Source organism: Geotrypetes seraphini, chromosome 6 (genome assembly GCF_902459505.1).
Source record: "Geotrypetes seraphini chromosome 6, aGeoSer1.1, whole genome shotgun sequence".
Taxonomy (NCBI): domain Eukaryota; kingdom Metazoa; phylum Chordata; class Amphibia; order Gymnophiona; family Dermophiidae; genus Geotrypetes; species Geotrypetes seraphini.
This window is the reverse complement of record NC_047089.1, coordinates 228,693,461-228,714,979: the sequence shown is the minus strand read 5'-3', so window position 1 is coordinate 228,714,979 and position 21,519 is coordinate 228,693,461. Positions and strand designations below refer to the sequence as shown.

The 21,519-nt window shown below is 43.4% G+C and overlaps 1 protein-coding gene across 4 annotated transcripts in view; it reads left to right on the top strand.

Moving 5' to 3' along the window:
- The window catches only part of SYNJ1 (synaptojanin 1), a 266,393-nt gene that overhangs the window by 187,346 nt on the left and 57,528 nt on the right, over positions 1-21,519 (top strand). For 3 of the 4 annotated variants that reach the window (XM_033947942.1, XM_033947940.1, XM_033947939.1), the window contains exons 23-25: positions 8,686-8,901; positions 9,432-9,572; positions 16,850-16,900. In XM_033947942.1, the coding sequence (XP_033803833.1) occupies positions 8,686-8,901; positions 9,432-9,572; positions 16,850-16,900 (408 nt within the window). The remainder of the gene's footprint in view (positions 1-8,685; positions 8,902-9,431; positions 9,573-16,849; positions 16,901-21,519) is intronic. The other variant, XM_033947941.1, reaches the window with a different exon arrangement.

Sequence of the window (21,519 nt, the reverse complement as noted above, 5' to 3'; positions counted from 1 at the left end):
GGCATTCGGAAAAGTTGATAGGAGACAGATTCAAAACAAATGCTAGGAAGTTCTTCTTTACCCAACGTGTGGTGGACACCTGGAATGCGCTTCCAGAGGACGCAATAGGGCAGAGTACAGTACTGGGGTTCAAGAAAGGATTGGACAAATTCCTACTGGAAATGGGGATAGAGGGGTATAGATAGAAGATTACTGCACAGGTCCTGGACCTGTTGGGCCGCCGCGTGAGCGGACTGCTGGGCACGATGGACCTCGGGTCTGACCCAGCAGAGGCATTTCTTATGTTCTTATGTTCAGTATCGACTCCCTCAGTACTGGCCCAGCCTCAGCATAAGGCTATCAGATCCAGTGGTACCGTAACTGGCACTCCAGGACAGCATTGATGCTCCACACCTAGACATCGATCTTCATCGAGACATTGTTGTTCCTCCCCCTCCTCCTCTCAACGCTCGTAAGGCCGGTAAGCATCGTCGTTCTTCCTGTGCTTCGAAAAGAAAATATCGTTCTCCCTCACATTCATTGAAGAGAAAAAGAGCTTCTCATCATACCTCATCATCGTCATCAGATTGGCACCATACTCAATGTAAGCATCGATCTTCTGAATGCACTCCTTCACCAAAGCCCTTTTATGACTCTGCCTTTTAGTCTGATTCAGCAGAGGACTTGTCTTACTCTACAACGGAGGCTTATGATACTCCTTCGGAAAAGTCTCCACAGAAGTCTCCACCAAGGGCTAAATCTCCTACTGAAAGACTTTATTTCATTAAATTTATTGGACAGTTGGGAAAAGAGCTACCAGTCAAGCTAGAAGCTGATTCTTCCTACAGTGCTGAATACTTGGAGGCCTTAGATTACAATGAGCCTCTTAAAGAACTCCTCAGACTACCATTACATGGTATTCTCAAAGAGACTCTTCATTAGAATTGGGAAACACCCCTCACCATTACAATGGCTCCCAGAAAATTAGACTCTCTGTATAAAATAATTTCTTCACTGGGTTTTGACAAACCACAGCTTCAGCACCAGTCATTAGTGGTGGAGTCGACTTTGAAAAAATCTACTCCATCAAGAATCTATGCCTTAGGGCGTGAAGGGCGCACTATGGACAAATTTGGATGTCGCCTGTTCCAAAATTCCATGTTGACGAACAGAGTACTAAATTACAATTTCTATATCTCCTGCTATATCGAGCATCTAGTTCGGAAATTGCCTTATTTTGATAGATACATTCCTTCTTTTGATAGATATATTCCTTCTCAAAATCTGCAAAAATGTCATCATATATTTCGCACCCTTATTTATTTAGATTCCTATCCTGTCCTCTCAATAGCACAGATCGGGTTATAAAAGGACATTCATAGTATAGGAGGAGGACATGAAGTTAAAGACAGGGACTACAGAGGACAAAAGAACTATAAAAGGAAGAGGGGATACTAATAGAAGCATACAAGAAGACAAACTATATAGGGACAAGAGGATATAGATAGCTTAGCTAGAAGGTATATGGCAAAATCTGCTTTTGATGCGTTTGAATTATCTTCCAGAGCCTCAGCTATGTCAGTGGCCATGAGACGTCTCGCATGGCTAAGAGTCTCATATCATTGATATCAATCTTCAGGACAGATTAGCTAACATTCCCTGCTTAGGAGAGGAGCTTTTTGGTGACTCTATTGAAAATGCTACACAAAAGCTCACTGACCATGAGAAACATTGGGATGCTTTGGTTAAATCCAAGCCTAAGCCCTCAACTTCTAAATTTTTTAAGCCTTCTTCATATCAAAGGCGTTTTTCTTCAAAACCAGCTGTTCCTCCTAGACCGCAACAGATAAAGCAGAAGCAACAGTGCCCTCAGAAATCTCAATCAGCAGTTCCTCCAAAGCCTGTTCAGTCGTTTTGACGAGCTTCTAGGAGAACATAACCACTGTACTTCTTCCCCACCTCTTCTTCAAACAATCGGAGGTTAGTTCCAATTGAACTATCACCATTGGAAATTGATAACCACAGACATCTGGGTTCTAAAAGTCATTCCAGAGGGATACTCTCTTCACTTCATCACTATACCTCCAGATCATACTCCAAGAGAGTCTTTCAACCCTCAGCATATGTCCCTTCTTTGGAAGATAGAATTTCTTCTTCTCAAAGCAATAGAGGAAGTTCCACCTCTCCAGAGGAATTGGGAATTTTACTTATGGTATTTTCTCATCCCAAAGAAGACGGAAGGTCTTTGTCCAATTTTAGATCTCGGAGGCCTGAACAAGTTTCTAGTGAAGGAAAAGTTTTGTATGTTGTCCCTGGCAACTTTATATCCCCTCTTAGATCATAATGACTGGCTATGCTCGCTAGATTTGAAAGAAGCTTATACTCATATTCCAGTGCATCCGACCTTCAGAAAAATCCTCAGATTTCAGGTAGCGTAGCACCATTATCAGTGCAGAGTCCTACCCTTCGGCCTTGCATCCTCTCCCAGAGTATTCACCAAGTGTCTGGTTGTAGTGGCAGCAGCATTATAGGCTCAGGGTCTCCAGGTGTTTCCCAATCTTAACAATTAGCTGATCAGAGATCCAACCTCGCAAGGGGTGATAGCAGCAACTCAATTCACAATTCTCCTTCAGTGGCTGGGGTTCAAAAATCAGTTTTCCCAAATCCCAACTTCAACCCTCTCAGAATCTGCAATTTATCGGAGCTCTGCTAGACACCATTCATCTCAGAGTGTTTCTCCCTTAGCAAAGACAAGAGAATTTGATTCAGCTTTGCCATCAGACTTATCTTCCATCAATATCAGCCAGACAAATGATGGTACTTTTGGGTCACATGGCTTCCACGGTGCATGTTACTCTGTTTGTAAGACTTCATCGCAGGACGCCTCAATGGACTCTCGCATCTCAGTGGTCTCAAGCTCTCGACCCACTCTCTCAACACATTACAGTCGCGTTTTCACTTCGACAATCTCTACAGTGATGGATGAACTCTTCCAATCTTTTCAGAGGGTTTTTATTCCAAACACCTCCACATCAGAAGGTTCTAACCATGGACTCGTCCACCTATGCTTGGGGAGTTCATCTGGGCGATCTTTGCACTCAAGGTCACTGGTCTACCCAGGATCAGCTTTGCCAAATCAATCTCTTAGAACTGAGAGCGATCTACAATGCTCTCAAAAGCTCTCAAAGCATTTCAACACATTGTGACCAACCACGTCCTTCTAATCCGCACGGAAAATAAGGTGGCAATGTATTACATAAACAAGCAAGGAGAGGTACAGGCTCTCTCCTTTGTCAAGAGCCCAGAAGATTTGGAACTGGGCGATTGCTCGCAACATATTTTTGAAAGCAGTATACATTCAAGAGGAACAAAACTCTCGCAGACTCAGTATGTTTCTTCAGCTACACGAGTGGATGCTCAACTTTGTAGTTCTGCATCATATATTCTTTCTCTGGGGGACTCCTCAGATAGATCTGTTTGTGTCCCCCCATAATCACAAGCTGCCCCAATTTTTCTCCAATAAATTAGATCCAGGCTAAAGACACCTTCACCATTCATTTAAGGTTACTAAAAGGTAGCCTCAGCTCCACCACTCCACCGCTAAATCAATGTTTCATTGCGGGAAGAATTACTCCCGGGAAGAGTACTCCCGGACGTTGGCTGATAAAAACAAGCTAAGTACAATGACGCTTTAAAGCATTGAATATTTATTATTATTATTGAGGTACATGAAGACTTTTTGATATAACTAATTTTTGGCATAAAAAATTTTGTTAGAGGCAGCCAGTGATGAGTTCTCACGCAATTCTTCCCGCAATGAAACATTGATTTAGCGGTGGAGTGGTGGGGCTGAGGCTACCTTTTAGTAACCTTAAATGAATGATGAAGGTGTCTTTAGCCTGGGTCTAATTTATTGGACTGTTATTTATGTTTGAGTGACTAGGGCTGAAATTTAACATTGAATCTTAATAGCCATTTTTTGAAGGCCAATTTTTCTCCAGGCACTACTCTCCTCAACGGCTGGAAGCGGATGCTTTTCTTCTGGATTGGACGCACAAGCTTCTCTATGCGTTTCCTCCAATCCCTCTCATCCTCAAGACGCTTGTCAAGTTGAAACAGGAATTGGCCACAATGATTCTGATAGCTCCTCGATGGCCCAGGCAACCCTGGTTCTCCCTTCTGTTTCAACTCAGTATCAGGGAATCAATGCCTCTTCAGATTTTTCCATCTCTTCTCACGCAGAGTCACGGATCTCTTCTGCATCTTAATCTTCCATCTTTACACCTCACAGCTTGGTCCCTCTCGGGCTGACATTGTCTGAGGTTCATCTTTCTCATCTTGTCAGACTTATCTTAGAAGCTTTAAGAAAACTGTCTATGCTGCAGTGTTACCAGCAGAAATGGACACGGTTTTCCACTTGGTGTACTCTTCGTCATCATAATGCTAAATCCACCTCTATTTCTTCAGTATTGGATTATCTTCTACATCTATCCAACTTAGGCTTCAAGACCACTTAGATTAGAGTTCATCTCAGTGCTATCAATGCATTTCACAGCCCAGTTGATGGTAAACCTCTAACTGCTGTTCCTCAATGTCAGACCACCTCCAGTTGTTTGGGATCTCAGTGTTGTTCTCTCTAGACCAGGGGTAGGCAATTCCGGTCCTGGAGAGCCAGAAACAGGTCAGGTTTTCAGGATGCAAATCCACAAGAAGTTGCCTTTGCTGGGTCAGACCAGGGGTCCATTGCGCCCAGCAGTCCGCTCCCATGGTGGCCCATCAGGTCCATGACCTGTAAGTGATCCTTTGTCTAAAACCCTTTAATCCCTTTTTTTTTTTCTTCTAATCTATACCCTTTCATGATCCTATCTCTATCCCTCAATCCCCATATCCTTCAGGAACTTGTCCAATCCCTCTTTGAATCCCCTTAATATTTATTGTGGATCTCCTGAAAACCTGACCTGGCTTTGGCTCTCAAGAACTAGAATTGCCTACCCCTGCTCTAGACTTATGAAGCTTTCTTTTGAACCAATGTCTTTGGCTCATCTTAAATACCTCACTTGGAAAGTGGTTTTTCTCATCTCGCTTACCTTTGCTCGAAGAATAAGTGAACTTTAAGCACTGGTGGCGGATCCACCCTTCACATTGTTTCATTATGACAAAAGTTGTGCTTCTCACTCATCTGAAGTTCCTTCCAAAAGTAATTACCGAATTCCATCTCAATCAATCCATTGTGCTTCCAGTGTTCTTTCCTAAGCCTCATTCTCATCCTGGAGAAACAGCTCTTCATACTTTGGACTGTAAATGAGCTTTGACTTATTTCTTACAGAGAACTCGGCCACATAGAACATCTCCTCAATTTTTGTCTCCTTTGATCTTAATAAGTTGGGATGTCCTGTATCTAAGAGAACTATTTCTTCATGGTTAGCAACTTGTATCGCCTTATGTTATGCTCAGGCTGGGCTCCAACTGAAGAGTCGAGGCACAGCCCACAAAGTCTGAGCTATGGCAGCTTCAGTTGCTTTCCTACACTCCACTCCTATTGATGAAAGCTGTAAATGTGCTACTTGGTCCTCAGTTCATATATTCACATCACACTACCGTCTGGAATCTTATTCCAGACGGACTGGTCACTTCGGCCAAGCAGTATTGCAAAATTCATTTTCCTAATGGCCAACACTCCCTCCATCCCATTCTAGTAACTAGGGAGTCCCCACATGTGAGAATATGCTGCCTGCTTGTCCTGGGATAATGATGCGGTATACAAACCTAAGGATTAGATTAGATTAGATTAGATTAGGTGTTATCCAGGGACAGCAGGCAGATATTCTCACAACCTACCCACCTCCCTTAGTTGGCTTCTTAGCTTGCTTACGGAACTGAGGTACCGTGAGTCTACATTGAGCAGGAAGGCACTCGCGCATGCACAGTGCAGGCAGTTCACAAACTTTCTCAAGTTCTTAAAGTGGCCGTACCAGGGGTCTGTGGATGTGAAAATATCTGCCTGCTGTCTCTGTTATGGTAAGTAACTGTGTTTTATCCTCAGTGTGCCACAGGGAGGATAATTCCAAAGCAGGTTACCTAGCCGGGAAGGCATATATATTTATGTTTGTTAAAATTTGGTATACTACCAAATCTTACAATAGTTCTTAGCAGTTTACATTGATAAAATTTCAAATTATTAAAAATAAAAATGAGCGCCATAAAATACAGGATAGCACACAGAGAAACACAGCCATTCAGAAAGCAGCGCGGGCCCAGGCAGGAGCGCAGAAAGCACGCTCCTGCCGACCGATACACCGCTGGACCACCAGGCTTAAGGAGCATTTAAAATGATACTATGGGAGCAGAGGTGTTTTTAAAAGGGCAGCCAGTTTAAAAAGGAACCCGGGGGGGGGGGGGGAGTTAAAAACAAAGCTAGAAGTTGCTTTCTTGGAGCAGTTCAGTGATATAGTAACATTTGCTACTGTGATTTTAATGTGTAAAAAGTAGCAAATGTAGGGGAAAATATCACATTATTTAGCACTCTCCAGACCTGTATAGGAAATCTTACAAGCGGGTATATATCCCAATCATGACCAGCAGGTAGAGACTGAAAACAAAACTGTGGACTAATACATAATAGGTACCTTCCCCTATTCCTATCAGTCTTCATTCAGTCTCCAGCAGGTGTGAGTGAGTGTACCCATCTCCCTTGGTAGGGCTGTTGGACTTTGTTTAGGGATCCTAGTCCCCGTTTTTGTGCTGGATTAAGCTTGGGTGGGTCCTGTTTGGACTAGGTAGCATATGGACCAATTGAGCACTTCTCAGGGGAAATGGTGCACAATTTGGTCCAGACGCGAGGCACTCACGGCCGGCCTGAAAACAGCTGTTTGGGCCGGTACGGTCGTGGAGCTCCGTTGGCAGAGGCTGCAGGCTTCCAGGGCTCCCCGGCCTTAGTGCCTCGCGAGTCGACATGGAGCAGGAGGGAAGCCCGATTTTCCCCCACCGCCCCCGGAGGGATTCCCTCTCAGCTGATTTTTGTTAACAGCTGATGCCGGCAGCATGGAAGACACAGGCCTTTCGCCAGACCCAACGCTTGCTAGATCTCAAAGCAGTTATTCCAGTGCCCCCTCAGGAGTGTGGAACCGGCAGGTACTCGATTTACTTTGTGGTGCTCAAGAAGGAGGGGACCTTTCAGCCCATCCTAGATTTAAAAGGGGTCAACAGGGCTCTCAGAATTCCCTCTATTCGCATGGAAACACTGCGGTCTGTCATTCAGGCAGTTCAGCCAGGGAAATTCCTGACTTCTCTCGATCTGACGGAGGCCTACTTGCATGTTCCCATTCGGGCCTCCCATCAGCGCTTCCTTTGCTTTGCAAACTTGGGTTAGTACTATCAGTTCTGTGCACTTCCATTTGGCCTGGCCGCAGCTCCCCGGATGTTCACCAAGGTGATGGTGGTCGTAGCGGCAGCCTTGCGTTCAGAGGCATTCTGGTGTATCCCTACCTGGACTACTGGTTGATTCGGGTGAAGTTGTTGCAGGAGAGCACCCGGGTTACAGCTTTTTCGAACCATAAGACGCACTGGACCATAAGATGCACCCACCTGTAGAGGAGGAAAAACCAAGAAAAAAAAAAATTTGGTTCAGAATTTTTTTCTTCTTGGTATTTCCTCCTCTACATCTAAGTGTCTCTGGTGCGTCTGGTGCTGAGAAGCCCGCAGCCACAGAAACCCACAGCCGCCCGAATCCAGAAGCCACCCGCAACTGCCCAAAGCCACCAAAAGCTGCCCGAATCCTTAAGCCGCCCGAAGCCACCAGAAGCCATCTGAATCCCGAAGCCGCCAGAAGCTGCCCGCAGCCCTCCCCCCCCCCCAAATCCGGTACCTTTTGTAGTGGTGGTCCAGCGCAGTCTCCAGGACGGCTGCCTGTGTCTTTAGCTAGCAGAATGACGCAGGAGCGCAACCTTTGCGCTTTCTGCCTTGTCCTGCGCTGATTTCCTATACTGGTCTGGAGAAGCTAAAAGAAAATAAATTAGCAGGTAAGAACCTAATTTCTCCTTTCATTGTCATCTGATTTGAAAGAAAAGTTTTAACAATAACAAAAACAAAATCACTAATGAACATAAGAGCTGCCATACTGGGACAGACCAAAGTTCGATCGAGCCCAGTATCCTGTTTTCAATAATGCCAATCCAGGTCACAAGTACCTGGCAAGATCCCAAGGAGTAAAACAGATTTTGTGCTGCTTATCCTAGAAATAAGCAGTGGATTCCCCAAGCCATTTCAATAATGGCTTATGGACTTTTGTTTTAGGAAATTATGCAAACCTTTTTTAAACCCTGTTAAGCTGATTTCATCACATTCTTTAGCAACAAATTCAGTTTATTTACATGTTGAGTGAAGAAATATTTTCTATGGCTTGTTTTAAATCTACTACTTAATATCTTCATAGCATGCCTCCTATTTATATTTTACTATCTGTTGAAATCTTACTTTAGCTGTATACAAAAGACCTATGATACAGTGGAAATGGTTAAATTTTCAAATGGTATTACATGCAGTTAGAAATAGGAAATTGTGATCTGTCGTGTGTGTCAGGGTTCTGGTGACATCATAAACATTGAAGATTTCTTTTCCTAGTTTACTGTGATGTCACCAGAGTCACCCAGAATACTTGCAGTCTTTAACTTACCTCATTTCTCACTGGCTGTCCATTGATTTTGGCAGGGGAGGTTGATGACTATAGTGCAGAACTCGAAGAAATTCTTCCTCAGCATCTACAACCATCTTCATGTTCTTGTCCTGGAACTTCTCCAAGCTCTTCACCTCGGTCCAGTCCCTGTCCATCTCCCACAATGGCAGACGTACCTCCACCTTCCCTCCCAGTAAGGCCAAGTCGAGCTCCAGCAAGAACTCCTGGACCTCCTGTGTCATCCCCCCAAAGTATGCACTTCATCTCAAAGTGTTGTGTTTAAAACCATGTGAATGAAGTTTCTAAGCAATAGAAAGGAGAATAGAAAATTCATGGAGTTTGTCTTACTGGGCATCTAAAAAGAAATGTATTTTGTTTTCCTGGAGTATTGATTTTTTTGTTTTGTTCTTTAATATTCCCACACATGCCTTAAACCCTTCTTTTCTTGGGATATGTATGTTTTGCTTATGATGTGAGACTCTCTTCCCTTGGTAAAAATACATTCCAGAATTAATTTTTTAATGTGTTTGAAAGTCAAAGATAGTATCTTTTTAGCTAGAAACTGCTTTTTTTCTAGAATTTTGTAAAATTAATGTATGTCTTGCTCTGTATAATACCCTAGGTAGGCTGTCTTGATTACATTCGCAGCACTGTACACTTGTAAATGTCCACTTATTTTTCTTAGTTTGGCTCCACCCAAAGCAGTCTAGTTTTTCTTTTGAGCTGAAAGTAGAGACTGTAGACGGTTTAATGATTGTAAATGTTTGATTCATTTTATTAGGTTCTCCAGTTGATTTTCAGCCTGTCATATTACTGAAGGAGTCTCTCCAGTTGAGCTTAGAACCAAAGCGCCCTCCACCTCCTCGTCCAACTGCTCCCCCTGCACGTCCTGCCCCCCCACAAAGACCACCCCCTCCATCAGGTAATTTATCAGCAGCAATTTATTTGTCCTATTTTAGCTACAAATCAGCAAGTTACACAGTACTGGAAATGTGCTCTGCCTAATATTCATTCTGTGTTATTGGAAAATTTATTTTATATACATAACCACAAAATCAATATCTTGTTATCATAACAGGTAAAGTAAATGTCCATATTAATTGAAAATGTCTGCTTTTACTTCAAAATCAGCCAAACTGTCTTCCTCAGGGGTCCCTAAGGGCCTGATACAAAGACTCGTGGATTAAAGGCTAAAAATGACTGCATAAAACACTGTGCGGCTGAGAAATCTTCCCGCTTTCGAGGATTTCTCAGCTGTGCGGTGTTTTATCCAGAGTCGGTTTTAACCTTTAATCCATGAGTCTTTGTATCGGGACCCTTAGGGACCCTTGAGGAAGGCAGTTTTGTCGAAACACGGGCCGTGTTGGGTCCAAGTCCCCAATGATTTGGGTCCTAGGCATTTTTCATGTGGATTATTGAACTGTTCTTTTAATAAAGCCTGCATCTTGAACATCATCTTCTCCGCAGCGTTTTTGTTTTTGTTTGAGATTCATTTCTGTGTAGTACCAAGGGTCAACCTCTTGTTTGTGTTCTTTTTTGTCTGATACATTTTTTCAGGATAAGGACTTGGATCTTGGTGAGGACTTTCCGGATCCATTAGAGGGTTTGGATGTGCTGGATGGAGATTTTTTGAAGGCACCGGTTAGTGAGGACATCATGTCTGTTGTGCGTATTTTTCAATGGGAAGAGTTGCAGGAGCTCATACTTCAAGTGTCTTCTCTTTTACATGTTGAAGAGGAAGCTAAGGACCCCCCTTGTGTGGTGGACCCTCTTCATAGAGGGATCCAGTCATCATCCCGCTCTTTCCCTGTGCATCAGGATATTCAGGATGTAGTGCATGCTCAGTGGAATGTTCTGGATGCACCTTTTCGTTTGGCGTGGTCTGTGGCCAGACTCTACCCCATTCCTGATGGTGATAGACAAGTTTTTAAGTCTCCTGTTGTGGATGCGATGGTCTCAACTATTTTGCACAGACGTACCATGCCAATGGAAGGCAGCTCAGCCTGAGAAACCCTCAGGACCATAAGATGGAAGCTCTACTTAAATGCAGTTTTGATATGGCTGCCCTGGCTGTCCAGGCAGCATTTTCTAGCGGTCTGGTAGCATGGGCTTGTTTCCGGTTGTCTGAAAAGGTTCTTGACTGCTAGTTAGCTTATTAGTCCTTAGTGGATCAGGAAGTTGCTAAGATTGAGCTGGGAGCTTCTTATCTCTCTGATGCCATGTATGATCTTTTGTGTGCCTCAGCCAAGTCCATAGCTCTGGGTGTAGCTGCCTGCCGTACTCTGTGTCTCTCGGGCTGAGCTCAGTTGATCTTCACCTTTCTCAGCCTGTCACGCTCATATTGGAAGCTTCCAGAAAACTGCCACTCAGTAGTGTTATCAGCAAAAATGGACCCATTTTTTTGCTTGGTGTCTCCTTCATCACCAGGATCCGAAATCCATTTCTGTTTCCTCAGTTTTGGATTATCTCCTTCATTTGTCTGTACATCCATTAAAGTCCATCTCGGTGCTATCACTGCCTTTCATCAACCAGTGGATGGTAAACTTCTTACTGATCATTCCCTTATCTCCAGATTCATGAAAGGACTTTTCAATGTCAAACCACCTCTCAAACCCCTGCAGTGGTTTGGGATCTCAATATGGTTCTTGCTAAGTTGATGAAACCTCCATTTGAACCAATGTGAATGGCTCATTTCAAATTCCTTATTTGGAAAGTTGTCTCTCATTTCTCTCACTTCTGCCAGAAGAGTAAGTGAACTTCAAGCGCTAGCGGTGGACCTACCATTCACAGTGTTCCACCATGACAAGGTTGTGCTTCGTACTCATCCAAAGTTCCTTCCTAAGGTCATCACTGAGTTTCAGCTCAATCAATCAATCAATCAATTGTTCTTCCTGTATTCTTCCCTAAGCCTCATTCTCATTCAGGAGAAACGACTCTTCACACTTTGGATGGTAAGCAGACATTGGCCTACTTTCTCAACAGGACAAAGCCACATAGAACATCTCCTCAACTTTTTGTCTCCTTTGATCCTAACAAGTTGGGTCATCCTATTTCCAAGAGAACGAATTCCAATTGGTTGGCTGCATGCATCTCGTTCTGTTATGCTCAGGCTGGACTACAACTGGGGAGTCGTGTCACAGCCCATAAAGTTGGAGCTATGGCAGCTTCAGTAGCTTTTCTTCACTCTACCCCTATTGATGAGATCTGTAAAGCTGCTACTTGGTCCTCGGTTCATACTTTCACCTCTCATTACTGTCTGGAATCTTTTTCCAGATGGAATGGGCACTTCGGCCAAGCAGTATTGCAAAATTTGTTTTCCTAAAGGCCAACCTTCCCCCCATCCTATTCTGATTAGCTTGGAGGTCACCCACATGTGAGAATATGATGCCTGCTTGACCCTGGGATAAAGTAGAGTTACTTACTGTAACAGGTGTTATACAGGGACAGCAGGCAGATATTCTCACAACCCACTCAACTCCCCTGGTTAGCTTCTTAGCTAGCTTACTGAACTGAGGAGCCGCGTGTCTATGTTGAGCAGGAAGGCACTCACTCATGCCAATGCGCTTTTGCAGCTGTCCGTACCGGGGCTCAGTGGATGACGTCACCCATATGTGAGACTATCTGCTGCTGTCCCTGGATAACACCTGTTATCCTGTAAGTAACTGTGCTTTCTCTGAAGAGGAGGTGACCATCTGTATTGTCTCCTCCTTGGCCTTGGTTGTGTCTCTAATTGATGTAAAAGCAAAAAGAACAGTGGGTCAGGACAAAAAGCTTTCCACCAGAGCCAGCTGGGTAAAAATAACAATCTTTAATTCCAGTCCAAAATAAACACACAGTAAAAGTGTTTATTTTGGACTGGAATAAAAGATTGTTTTTACCCAGCTGGCTCTGGTGGAAAGCCTTTTGTCCTGACCCACTGTTTTCTTTGCTTGTGCTTAGTTCATGGGTTGTTTCTTCTATTGGACTATTTTGTGGCATTCTCATTGATGTAAACCAGGTGGTTTTGGTTATAACATTCCAGAAGGCAACCATGTGAGAAAGAGAGAGGGCCAGACATTTATTGGGATATTTTAAGTTGACCAACCCTTTCAGAAAATCAGATAGGCTTTTTGTCCTCTTTGCAGGTCTATGTAAGGGAGAATTGGTGATGACCAAGGCTTCAGTTTCAAGGCTGACATAGCATATTTAAGAAAAGTGCTGAGAGTCTGGAGAAACTGAGGGCTTACTTGGTGCAGCCTCATGGATGAAATACAAAAATGTAGTTAGTCTTGGACAATATTTGAAGAGCAGCAGCCATTGCCAGTCCAAGGGTATCTGATGCTAAGGCACATTTTCATCTTGCTTCCTCATGCCCACAGTGAATTCTCATCTACTCCCATCGTCCTCTAATTTTTTTTTTTAAATTAAGATGAAAGTCTGCATTTAAAACATTTATTATTGGGTCCAGCATCTTACCTCCTCTTTCTTTTTCCCCTTCATTTGTAACCTAGCATTTTCCCATCACCCTCTCCTTTCTCCTCCCTCCAGCCCAACAGTATAGCTCCTCCCATTTTAATTTAAGTTACTTTACTAATACTTGATTACCTGCTTCACCCAAATAAGTCTTGAAGTAACAATTTTCTTTTGTTTTATTGTATGCCATATTAATTAAGTTTTCCAAGTTTTACTTAAAAACTTCATTAGAAAACAAAGCTTTAAGCTTTTTCTTAGAAGATCCATAACATATTAAGGGCCAGATTCTCTAATATATCCCCCCTTGTCTGTACAGTATTTCTACCCTCTCCCCTTCCCTGTGCAGAAGCATGTCTCCCTCCCCTTGCCTTTGCAACATTTCTCCCCCCTTGCCTGTGCAGTATTTCTACCCTCCCCTCTTCCCTGTGCAGCATTTCTACCCTCCCCCCTTCCCTTTGCAGCAGTAGCAGCATGTCTCCCCCCTTGCCTGTGCAGTATTTCTACCCTCTCCTCTTCCCTGTGCAGCATTTCTACCCTCCCCCTTCCCTTTGCAGCAGTAGCAGCATGTCTTCCCCCCTTGCCTTTGTAGCATTTCTCCCCCCTTCCCTGTGCAGCAGCAACATTTGTCTTTCCTGCCCAGCATGTCTGGCCGGTTCCCCTGCTCAAAGCCGTGGGCGTCTACACCTCACGTGATCCGCGGCTGCATCGGAAGCCTTCTCTCTGACATCAGCTGTGGATCGCGCGAGGAGCTGACACCCGTGGCTTTGAGTAGGGGAGCCGGCCAGAAGCTGTAGAACGCCGGAGTGAGCACCCGCGGACACCCTTGTTTACTGCCACTGCTGCTGGTTAAGGAAAGCAGCAGCGGCAGAATAGGGAGGGTGGCCGGCTGTGCACCCCCTTGGGGCGTGCACCTGTGGCAGACCCCCCCCCTTGGTACGCCACTGCCAGGGTGTTTGGAGAGCCTGGTTTCAGTATACCTTGCACCCCTCCCCTCCAATTTTTTTTAAGGAGCATGGTTGTGAGTAGTACGATATTTGAATCTTAGTTTAGCTTTGACAGAAAGATACTGGCAGGTGACCCACCCAAATATACTATTTGTTATACCAGTGTTTAGTGCATTGGGAAATCAGTAGTTATGTCTACATCTGCTTGTAGGGGCACATAATCCTGGGTTCACAGAATGTAAGGAAAGAAAATAACAGATAAAAGCTTGGGAAGCACTGACTTATACAATCTAAAAAACTCATGGGCTTCAACTTACTTTTTATTGGCCCAGCAAAATGACCTCAATCTCTAGCAGCCTGGGAATCTGTATAAAAACTACACCACTTCTGATTTTGCTATTCTTTTCTTTCTGCTGCTGCTCCTGCTTATGTGATATAAGGGGCTAGAAGTCCAGTACCTGCTAGAAAAGAATTTGAAGGTAATGATTAACCTTGCTCTCACTCATAACAAATCACCAGCTTTTGATTTATGTATGAGCATTGCATGCCCATTATCTATCAGGCTTGATTCCCTGGAAAGCTTATAGAGAATACCAAAATAGATGAATCCTGAAAGAGAGCAACCAATCTCCTGAATGCCTTGGTGCAGTATCTGGTGTTGGGAAACAGGCAGGAGCATCCCACGTTCAGCGGCATGCCAACAGTGCTAAAGACCATATAATCTAGAACAATAGGAGTATCTGAAGCAGAAGTTTCAATCCACTAAAAAAATGAGTGTTTCACATATCTACTGATATTGCTACAAGTCCCACATGCAAATGGATATAATATACATTTATTTTACATAATCCCTTTTGGCTCCTTCTGTTTTGGAAAGTCTATTGTCCCATCCCACTCTTTGCTTGTTTTCTTTGGGGGTTTTGGTTGGGTTTTGTTTTGGGTTTTTTTAGATCAGTCATTTTGATCTAAATTGCACTGTCATACATTTTTGTGTTTGTGGTTTTCCTGCTGAATACAGACATGTTTGTTCAGTGGCTGGATGTATGCACTCACTTAAAACCAAGTCTGTTTACATGAATTACGGATGCCAGTTCTAACTTTCTCCAAAATTAGGAAATTGATAAAACAATAAAACTAACATGCAGGACTCTGTCAACAGAAGTGAATTATGAGCATAAGCCAAAAATTAGCAGATAGAAATTCATGGAAACAGATTTCAGACCATGTATGCTTCAATTTTGCAGATAAAAGAAGTGTCCTTCAGGACAGACAAGTGAGGAGGTCTGGGTTTATAGTTTATTAAAGCTTACTATAACACCATATGCTAGCTTGCAGATCTAGGTGGTTTATAGCGTTAAAACACAAAATAAAAGCATGAAAAGAACTACAATATCTTAATAGGATAAGCATATATCATACTTCAGAGAGCAATCATTCAAGACAATAAAAGCAAAAAGAGAAGAGAAATAGAGGGAGAAAATGCAGGGTCCCTACATGATAGTGACAAATATCCTATGTGAATTTGGTCACTTGCATGAATAGCCCAGTGTTTAGAGCTATTTTGAAATTTATTACCCACCAACACCTAAGTGGCTTACAATCAAAAATGTGCACAGTTCTTTAATGAAGGCTCCTTTAAACTCATCGTACTGAGATACAGCACTGTTCCAACAGGCAGAGCTATCTTAAATATCTGAGAGATGCCAAATGTAATGACAAAAAACTGAAAAATAATGCTCCAGAATCTTAAAATGTGTAAACATTGCCAGTTTTTAAAATAATTTTATTTCATTATGTATTAGTCCTAAAATTGATTTTCTTTTTTTTCTTTCTATTAATGTAATCAAAGAACTTTGTAGACAGAATATCAGATTTGATGGATAAATATTTAAATTGTATAAAAACAATTAAGTGCACTTAGGCATAATTTTCAAAGCAGTTATGTAGGTGCAGAGTCTGCAGGTATATTTCACCTGCAGACTTTGTACATGTTCTCAGAAAGGATAGATACCATGAAGTCATCAGTGTACCAGTATTTCCAAGATTATAACATGATGTTACGCTATACCTTTATATTTCTCAACAATCAAGATTAACTTTTTTTTATTTTGAAACGTGTATTTAATAGATGTAGTGGCTACTTATAAAATCCTCCAATCCCTACCACTGTTGCTAAGATTCTCAGATTGTCCTGTCAGTGTATCAGCAGTTATTTCCTTATCTTTGTCTATAGAAAGTGTTTCTACTTTCCACACTTAGTCTTGCACCTGCTAAATGCAATTGTTCTCCAGAGAGAGTATTCTTCTGGTGGAGTCGCACAAGCTCATATTTTGGGGGGATAACTTTTTTGTTCTCTGGCTATATTTCTAAAGGGACAGAGGACTGGGGACTGTTAGACACCACATGGATGCACAAAGTGCATGCAGATGAGAATTTCTAGAAAGGTGTGGAAATGCCTATAAGTGGGTATGTGCACCATTGACTCATCAATGTAACTCTTTAAGAATACTCTCTTCAGAGAATGGCCAATACGGGTAAGTATTCTTCACTGCTATGGACTGTTCATGCATTCAAATACCACTGTTAATAAAGGTGGTTCCATATGTGTTTTGAAATGTTGTCTTCACCTGTTCTTCTGGTGCCTCTTCTGTGTACCCCAAGGTGAACCCCTTATCCATTTCTCTATACCATCTGAAACTGACTTCTCAATGAACTTAATGTATGATTGTCATTTCTCTTCTTTCCTTGTGCAATGCATTGCTCTTTGTGCAAAATATAGCTTTTCTGTTCTTTCTCTGAAAAGGTGCTGCAGCTCCTCCCAGTCCAGGGGTGGCTAGGAGGGATGTAATAGAAGGTAATACAACTTTGTCTTGAAACCAGTCTCACTTTCATGCTTTTTCTAACAAAAAATACAGAAGTGTTTAAAATCTGTACTTGAAGATGTTGGACTATTTCCATAAGTATAAATCTTAAACCATTTTGAAAAGGCATGCCTTGCTCATGTTCTGAAGAATTCATAGGTGTCCATTAACGTCTTTTCAAGCACATATAAATGAAAAACAGAGGTATTTTATTAAAGGAACCTAAGACGTTTACGGTGATTTAGTCCAATATGTCTCTTAAATCCCACTCGTATAATTTAAAGGCCATATACAAAAACTAGTCTTTAAGCCCGTTACTTTAACGGGTGCTAGAATAGATGTGTCTGTCTTTCTTTCTTTCTCTCTCTCTCTCTCTCCTTGGCTGCTTTCTGTCTGTCTTTCTTTCTTTCTGTCTCTCTCCTTGGCCGCTGTCTGTCTGTCTTTCTTTCTTTCTCTCTCTTTCCTCGGCTGTCCACCACCCCTTGCCTGCTCCCCCTGTCCAGTAGTAGACCTTCTCCCTTCCTTTTACCTCCCCCATATCCAGCAGCACCCCTTCCCTGTTCCCCCTGTCCAGCAGCAGCCCTTCTCCCTTCGTTTTACCCCTACCTGTCCAGCAGCACCTCATCTCTGCTCCCCATGTCCATCAATACCTGTCCAGCAGCACCCCTTCACTGCTCCCCCTGTCCAGTAGTAGGCCTTCTCCCTTCCTTTTACCTCCCTCCCTGTCCAGCAGCACTCCTTCCCTGCTCCCCCTGTCCAGTAGTACCCCTTCTCCTTTCCCTGCTCCCCATGTCCAGCATCCGCTAGCCTGGCAGCCTCGGGGCTTTTGCTAGGCCGGCCCATCTCGCATTATCGAAGTAGACCAGCCTAGCAAATGCCCTGCGGTTGCAAGATGAAACCACGGCTGCTGCGCTTACTGGTCCGGGGATGAGAAGAGGTGTCCCGGCAGCGGCAGCGCAGGAAGTCAGTCGGCATCGAAGATCGGGGCAGAAGGCAGGCAGTGCGCATGTGCGGCACAGAAGCACACATTACGGCGGCAGGGATCACGGCATCGTAAGTGCGCATGCGCGTTTAGGGTTTTATTATAGAGGATGCAATACTATCTCAGCTTCCTCATGGACATTTTTTTAAACGATAACCAAAATATTCTGTATCTCATCTATCCCATCCAAATCCTATCTCAACTTACCCAGGATAACCCTGCTAAAATAACCAAGTTTTATCTGAAAATCTTAATTGCTGATCATCCTTGCATGATGGTATTTCATCCAGCAAGCCTCTAATCTCACCAGAATAATTAGCAAACCCTCTACCTTAATGCATGCAAACTCACAGGTAGAGAATATATAATCTAATTTATTTTGAAAGACTGTTTCATAAGCATATTAAGAATTTAAAATGTTAATAAAAGTAACTTAAACTCTACCCAATAGATCATAGATTTACTGATGAAGAGCCCAAATCAGAAAGTCACAAATCTTGAATGTACTTTAGTTTTCTGTAATTTACAAATTTCTGGATTTTGTGGCAAGCCAGAATGCACAGAATTACATTAATCAGGTCAAAATATCAAGGCCTGGGTCACTCATCATATCACATCATTTAGTGATATGATTAAAGCTATCTAATCATTCGTAATTGCCAAAAGGCTGTATCTGTTAATGCCACAGTGCACATTGTCATATCTGTATTTGATTCTAACCAGATGCCTAGATCAGTGTGCTTTCTAGGACCATGGTAATACAATACTGTTGATTGTAATAAATTCAACGATCTATGTTCTTCCTTACTTATCAATAAAGCTTCTGATTATACAAATGGTTTATATCTCTAATGATAGTATCTACACAAAATGGAAAAAATACAAACATGCAACCAAGAAGGTAATCAAGTAATCTGTTTCAAGGGCAGATGTTGCCTCACGTGTGCATGTGTGACTTCTGTTTGGTTAGCAGCTTTAATTTTTACAGACCTGTTGAAAAAAAAACCAGTTTGCTTAGGAGCCTAAGCTTAACATGAGAATTACCACACTCTGGTAACAGATATTATCCCAGGACAAGCAGGCAGCCTATTCTCACATGTGGGTGACGTCATCCATGGAGCCCGGATGTGGACAGCCTCGCAAGAAGACTTGCTTGAAGAAACTCAGAAGTTTGAAGTCTGTCGCACTGCGTATGCGCGAGTGCCTTCCTACCCAGCACAAGGCGTGTCGCCTCAGTTTTCAGTTTTCCGCGGAGCTGAGAAGGCTGTCTTTGACGCTTTGCACTGAACTTAGTTCACTTCGTGCCTTCTCTCAACACGGCTCGTGTTTTATTTCTTTATTACCATGTCGCTGTGCTTTTATTTATTTATTTTTTTTTTTTTTTAAAGTAGAATTCTTTGTTGTTTTTTCGTCAAGTGATAGCGGGCCTTGCTGCACGCCTTCAGCCTGCGGGCTTCGATTTTGTGGCGGCTATTTTTCCTTCTATGTCCTGGCCGGTCACGGGCTTTAAGAAGTGGAGCTAGTGCTAGTGTGCGATCTCCCTCACTGACCCACACCGCTGGTGCCTTCAGTGTTTGGAGCTTGATCATTGCCCGGAGTCGTGCGTTCGCTGTGCTACCCTTCAACCTCGAGCCTTAAACGTCGTCGAGTGCAAGTAGAGAAGATTTTCACTATGGAAACCCCCACTCCAGCCTCAACCTCCGACTCGGTCAAGCCTGCCACGGGGTATCCTCCTGATTCCACAACCTCGACCTTGACTCTCATCAGACCTTCCTCGTTTGGAATGTCCTCGACCTCGAGTAAATCTGCCAAGTCTTCTCCTGAGCTTCCTTCAGGTCAGATACCTCAGCAGACACTTCCAGCGGTAGTTCTCAAACTGCCCAAGAAGCATTCCTCCAAGCCGAAGCATCCTTCCTCTTCGTCCTCGGAACCTTTAGCCTCAGCAAGTAGTCCAGTTTCAGACACAATTTCAGGCTACCATCCAGACCATTTTGGTTCGTAGTTTGTTCAGTTACTCATCAAATATAGTCCTGTCTCGACTCTGCTTCCTGCAGTCCAGCCTGGGCACTCAGCAGTCTCACAAGTGGTCGAGTCCTTGCCTGTGCCTCGAGCTGAATCTACACACTTTATACAAGGAGCCGAGTCTTTGAGAGTGCTTTGAGATACCTCGATCCAAACAACTGAATCTATGGGGTCTTGTCTTCGATCTACAGCTTCCAGCCCTTTATCCTCACATAAGGCATTTCCCGTTTCGAGGCATAGGGCAAAGTCTCGACCTCGAACACGACCTGTTTCCAGGCAGCACTCTCATCGCCGGTCGAGGCACTCATCGAGGCGCAGATCCTCTTCAAGGGAAAAATCTTCCTCATCCAGGTATTCCAGCTCTTTGAGGCCTCCAACCCCTTGATCGAGGATACCAATAGCAGAACCTGAGGGTTCCACTTCTCCCAGTGACTCTTCCAAGTCTGCTTATTCACTGGGATATCTAAACTCCAGAGAGGTCTCGCCTTCGTTTTCTATTTGAGGCACCTGAAGGTCATCGAGTCCTTCTCGAGGCCATCCTCTTGCAGATCAATTGTCCTTTTCCTCCTTCCTCTGTCAAATGGCTGAGGACCTGGACCTTAAATTAGACTCTGGTTCTAAATACTCTAAGGAGTATTTAGAGGAAATGGGTTTGCCTCGGCCTCCTGCGGAGTCTCTCAAACTCCTTCTTAACAGGCTTCTTTCCCAGACTTTCAAATGAAACCTGGAGACTCCTTATTACATTCCTGCTGTTCCAGGCAAGTTGGAATCGAGGTATAGAACTGTACATTGCAAGGGCTTTGAGAACTCTCAACTATCTCATCAGTCCCTTCTTGTTGAATCTTCCTTGAAGAGGAGTCATCCTACCAGGGTCTATGCTACCGTACCTCCTGGCAGAGAGGGCAGGACTATGGACAAGTTTTGCCGTTGTCTTTATCAAAATTCGATTATGGCCTCCAGAATTTTGAATTATAATTTCATCTTTACTACTTATTTCAAATATTTTATTCATACTCCCTAGTTTTACTAAAGACCTTTCTCAGCACAGGCTTTTAGAGTTCCAGCAAGTCATTGCTACACTAGCACAACTTAGGTTACACCTTTTCCAGTCATCTTATGATGCCTTTGAGCTTTCCTCGAGGGTCACTGCTTTCTCAACAGCGATGCGCCGCCTTGCCTGGCTTCGCACTATTGATATGGACCCCAACATTCAGCATCGTCTGGCCAATATTCCTTGTGAGGGCAATGACCTCTTTGATGAATCTATAAAGGCCGCCACGAAGAAGTTGTCTGAGCATGAGAAATCTTTTGCTTCCATAGTCAGACCCAAGCTTAAGCCAGCTCCTACCAAACCTTCTCGACCTCTTCCATCCTCTCAGAGGCGTTATATTCCCAGAACAGCTCCTTACACTCGAGCACCTCCTATGAAACCACAACAACAGCAGCAGAAGCAACAGAAACCTCAGCCTTCTGCTGCACCCAAGGTTTCTCAGCCTTTTTGACTGTCTCAAACGGAGCATAACCTCCATCATTCTGCCTATGTCCTCTCCTCTTCCCATAGGAGGTCATCTCCATCATTTTTGCCATCGATGGGAGACCATTACATTA